The 4,385-nt window shown below is 32.4% G+C and overlaps 1 protein-coding gene across 1 annotated transcript; it reads right to left on the minus strand.

Moving 5' to 3' along the window:
• Positions 1 to 2,879: 2,879 nt before the first annotated feature.
• Positions 2,880 to 3,724, minus strand: LOC149205356 (glu S.griseus protease inhibitor-like). The gene is made up of 2 exons (XM_089393445.1): positions 3,572 to 3,724; positions 2,880 to 3,485 (listed from the first exon to the last, which is right to left on the minus strand). The coding sequence occupies exons 1-2, from the start codon at positions 3,582 to 3,584 to the stop codon at positions 3,289 to 3,291; spliced, it is 210 nt and encodes a 69-aa protein (XP_089249571.1). The 5' UTR covers positions 3,585 to 3,724; the 3' UTR covers positions 2,880 to 3,288.
• Positions 3,725 to 4,385: the final 661 nt, after the last annotated feature.

Below are 4,385 nucleotides of genomic sequence, written 5' to 3' on the forward strand. Positions count from 1 at the left end.
CTCAATACTTGCAAGAAAATCTCACTATAGTTGTTGATCCTGATGTTCTCTTGTGCTTTCCTACTCATCCTTTGTCTTCTTTCCCCAAAAGTCCAAGTATGCCACACCCTCCAAGAGTGCTCCCAGAAAACTCTAAGTACCCAAGAGTATGAGAGAGAGAAAAAGAATAATGAGAGAGCTCCAAAAGGGAACAAACAAAAGGTTACCCACTGATCCTTAAAATCCTTTTTATGAATGAGTCCTCTATTTTCTTCATTTTTCCATTACTTTCCTTCATTTTCCTCCTCACATGCAACTTGTGACCTTTCACCTACCTTTTCTCCTAATTTCTATTATTTTCATAAATATTTGTGCTAAAAATGCCATTTTGTTTTTCCAAAGCCTTAGTCATTACCTTTTCCACTTTCCTTAGCCATTAAACAATCACATGTGATCCCCATCACTAGGATTTTGCCCAACATTCAGCTTGAAATAAGTTTCCCATCAATCATGGTTATTATTTTGCCTTTATTAACTTTTATTACATGGAATTTTCACCAGAGTTGTTACACGTCATTTGATGCCTCAAAATGCTCCCAGAAGATTTCAAACCCTATTTCGTCAAACTGGGTCCCGCTGTTAAAAACAGTCTCATGAGATGATTCCTCCACTTTTTCCACTCTGAATGCATCGAGATGAATGACAAACAATATAATGTTCCAATTTAGATCATCAAATGGCTATGCAAACTTAGGTTACTAAGTCTCTAATTAACGTGAGAAGTAGATTGGAATTTCAAGGAGAGGTTGTCAATAATAAACTACCCAAGATCATGTGTAAAGGTTGTATGGGTACTCCTATAAAAGTCGAAGTCCATGGAACCCCCAGCTAGAGCCTTGTGCTAAAGCCCTAGAGGGGCTAGAGATGACTTGGTTGTGAAAAATGATGGGAAATACTGCTAAGGAGTTGAAATTGTTATAGGAGTGTTATGATGAGGGGTTTGATAGAGTTGATGTAGTGATGTACCAGTGACATATGCAATGTGTAAATAAGTATATATAGATATCATGTAATCATCATTGAGGAAATTTGATTCCGATGTATGAATGTACTTGGTTACTTAGAGGAGTTTCTCCTATTCTTTAAAAAGTTATTGTGTGATTTATCTCTCATTTAAGTTGTATTAGATACTCACATTAATATACATGGTATGTATTTTTTTGTTTTGTATTGATTTTTATCCACAACAAAAAGTCATAATTAGTGTCTTTTTAAATGCTAATATATGTTGTAGTTTTGTGAATTCATTTTAAAAATACATTTTATAGCTTTTTTTAACTTACAATACTTTATTGAAATAATTAAATGCTTTGTTTAATTTATATTCTATATAATTAAATGGCATTGATATATTTAATTATTATGTTTTATTTTTAATTTTAAAAATGGTTATTAATTATATATACATTTATAACATATTATATTAGGAAAAAATAATATAAAAAATATTTTAATATCCCATTGGAAATGTAAATACATTACATTTTTCATCTTTATACATAAAATGTATATAACAATGAAATAAAAATTATTAATGAAAAATAAGTTTAAACAATCACTTTTTCTTGGAAAAAATTTCCTATAACACTAGTCATAACCTTTCTCTTTAGTTACCATTTTTAAACAAAACTAGTGTATCATAAGTAATAACCATTCTCTTTAATTGCATCCATGCCATATGCCATAACTTCTTCCGAAGAAAACATACCCAAGCAAAAACTGCAGGAGAGCGACCACCACAATACTCGCTCTAATACTTTCGGAATTGGTAATATCAAACAAATTGGTGGTAGTAACTCCAGTGCAACCTTCATAAATTTCCAATAGCGAAAAGTATGAGACATAATAATATTTATTGCTTAATCACTTGCTTACCAAGAAGTCACAGACACTAATATTTATCTCCTAATCACTCGCTTCGCAAAAAGTCTCGGACACAATAATATTTATTTTTTTATTTATTTTTTATTTGGAGCTGTGGAAAGAAAAATTAAAAATTTGTTTTTTTCTCCACTTTTCACCTCTAAGGATTAAAGCTTTGAGTTTAAATAATTGTGAATTTTTTAAATATTCTAGAATCTAAACAATATGAACAATGTCAATTATTTGTCAATAAAATAGGAAAAAAATCCGCAACCTAGTCAAGAATATCTTGATTAAAGATTTAAAACAAAACCAACTCAAAAATATCTTGATTAAAGATTTAAAACAAAACCAACTCAACTGCCATCATAATGTGGACTCTCCCATGAAAATTGAGCTCTAGAAAAGCAACTCCACTCTACTCACATTTTCTCGGCACAAAAGAGTGAGGTCTGTAAATATCCATCAAGCAGGAATGAGTAGTGATTTCCAAGCAGATATAAATGGCAGTAACATCCTGTTAATTTCGCAAACAGATATATATGTATCTACTGAGTAGAGACTTCTCATACTTTAGAAAAATGGCAGTAGAAAACAACTTTTACAGCCATTTCCACAACTTTCATATGATTTAATGCTTCACACTCTCTGCTTTGTGGATATTAAAGAACTACAACGTTGCTCTCCATGTATTGGAATGGGGTCAAAACCTCGCATGGAAGATAATACACCTTATATGATACCATGTTAAATGGCAGATAATCCACCTACTTTGAGCCTATTAAGAAGGAAAAATATTTGATTAAAAAGATTCAAAATATGTATGATAAGTATTTTGTTAAAGAAGAGTGAGTAAAAATATTTGATTGGGTGAGGAGGTTTGGTCTTACAAATTCTGGGGTCTAATTCTAATGAGATTATGTATGCCTGAAAATTGCTCTTTTTTAGGTTAAAATTAAAAAAAATCTCGATAGATAAAAAAAGTAAAGGCAAATATATTTGATTAAAAGATTCAAAATCTGCATGATAACTATTTACAACTGGCAGAAAATAGAAGAGCTAGCTGCTTCCTGAAAACACTATAAATCACAGGTGTAAAGGAAATAGCAACCCAGTTTAAGGAAAGAAGAGTAAGATGTTTTACAGAGGCTAATACATAACGCTAATAATTCCTTGGGAGTAAAATATTGTGAATCACTAGATGTAGTGATTTTAAAGGCTATCACCAGGTTTATCGCGACGGAGCGCTGTGATTTGGTATTCCAAAACTCTTTATAGGCACGCAAGTGAGAAGGCCGATACCAAGCGTCCAAATGCGCTAATTCCCTATGATCACAGAATTAGGGTTGTATTGGACCTTATAGAGAGCATGAGAGAATTAGGGTTCTATCCGACCTTCGGCACATATGCAACATCCCCTGTATCGCTTTCAATAAAAATCCAAACGCGATGGCAATTATAATCTGTAGTCACGATGGTTCCCTTAGGAAGTATAATTCCAATAACATACATGTTCTCCGACTCAATCGCCTCTTTCGCTTCCTCTGCATTGCTCCCAACCAACTCCGGCCATTCTTGCTTCCCTGCACAGAACGCAGTTTGCAATATCATTATAATATTAAGTATACTTCTATGTATATATGTGCATATATATCTAAACAAAACATACCTCTGCACTCCATCTCTGAATATGAAATACTATGCCCTTGGACGGCTTAGCTCCACATGGAAACACACGTATATATAAGTGAAACACGAAAGCTGTGTAAAAATTAGTGAAACATGAAAGAACTGTGTGGTCTTGTGTTTGAAGCAACCATAATATTCCCAATACCACCTCAAGCGTTGGCCCACCAATTACAGCAAGGGAGAGAAGTTGCTGCCAATACTGGGTGCAGCACATGGATTTTACAAAGTACAAAATGGCAGGCAATCAGGAAAGGTTGAAAGTGATGCAGGGTAATTGAAGAAGAGTTGGATTTATTGCATGGAGTTAGGCAAGTACAAATGGTATTGAAAAGCCATAGTGAGAGAGTGAGAGGTGACATGGATAAAAGAAAGAAAAGAATACAAATGGAGTCAATGGTGTTGAACTTTAGTGAAGGAGTTAGAAAGGTTTTGGTACAAGGCACAGTTACCAAATTCGAGTTCGAGTTCTAATTGATTCTGTACTGGAAAATTTTTGTTGTTTAAAATTCAATATAGAGGAAATTCCAAAATATATTTTTTATTGATATTTATAAATATTATTTTTACAATATTTTAAAAATTTAGATAAACAAAATTATAACATTGTAAATCTTAAGAATTTCTTAATTTTAAAATCGTTTTAACCATAACTTTGCATTTAAAACAACATGTTGTGAGAATTTTTATACATCTCCGTACACCTTCCTACATTATAAACTAAATCTCCAAATAAACTTCACATTATAATGAGTCATCTAAATTCACATTATCAAAACTTAGCCAAACTCTAATTT

The sequence above is a fragment of the Pinus tabuliformis genome, chromosome 1_2, assembly GCF_031772625.1.
Source record: "Pinus tabuliformis cultivar Carrire ecotype Pingquan chromosome 1_2, CPIR1, whole genome shotgun sequence".
Taxonomy (NCBI): Eukaryota; Viridiplantae; Streptophyta; class Pinopsida; order Pinales; family Pinaceae; genus Pinus; species Pinus tabuliformis.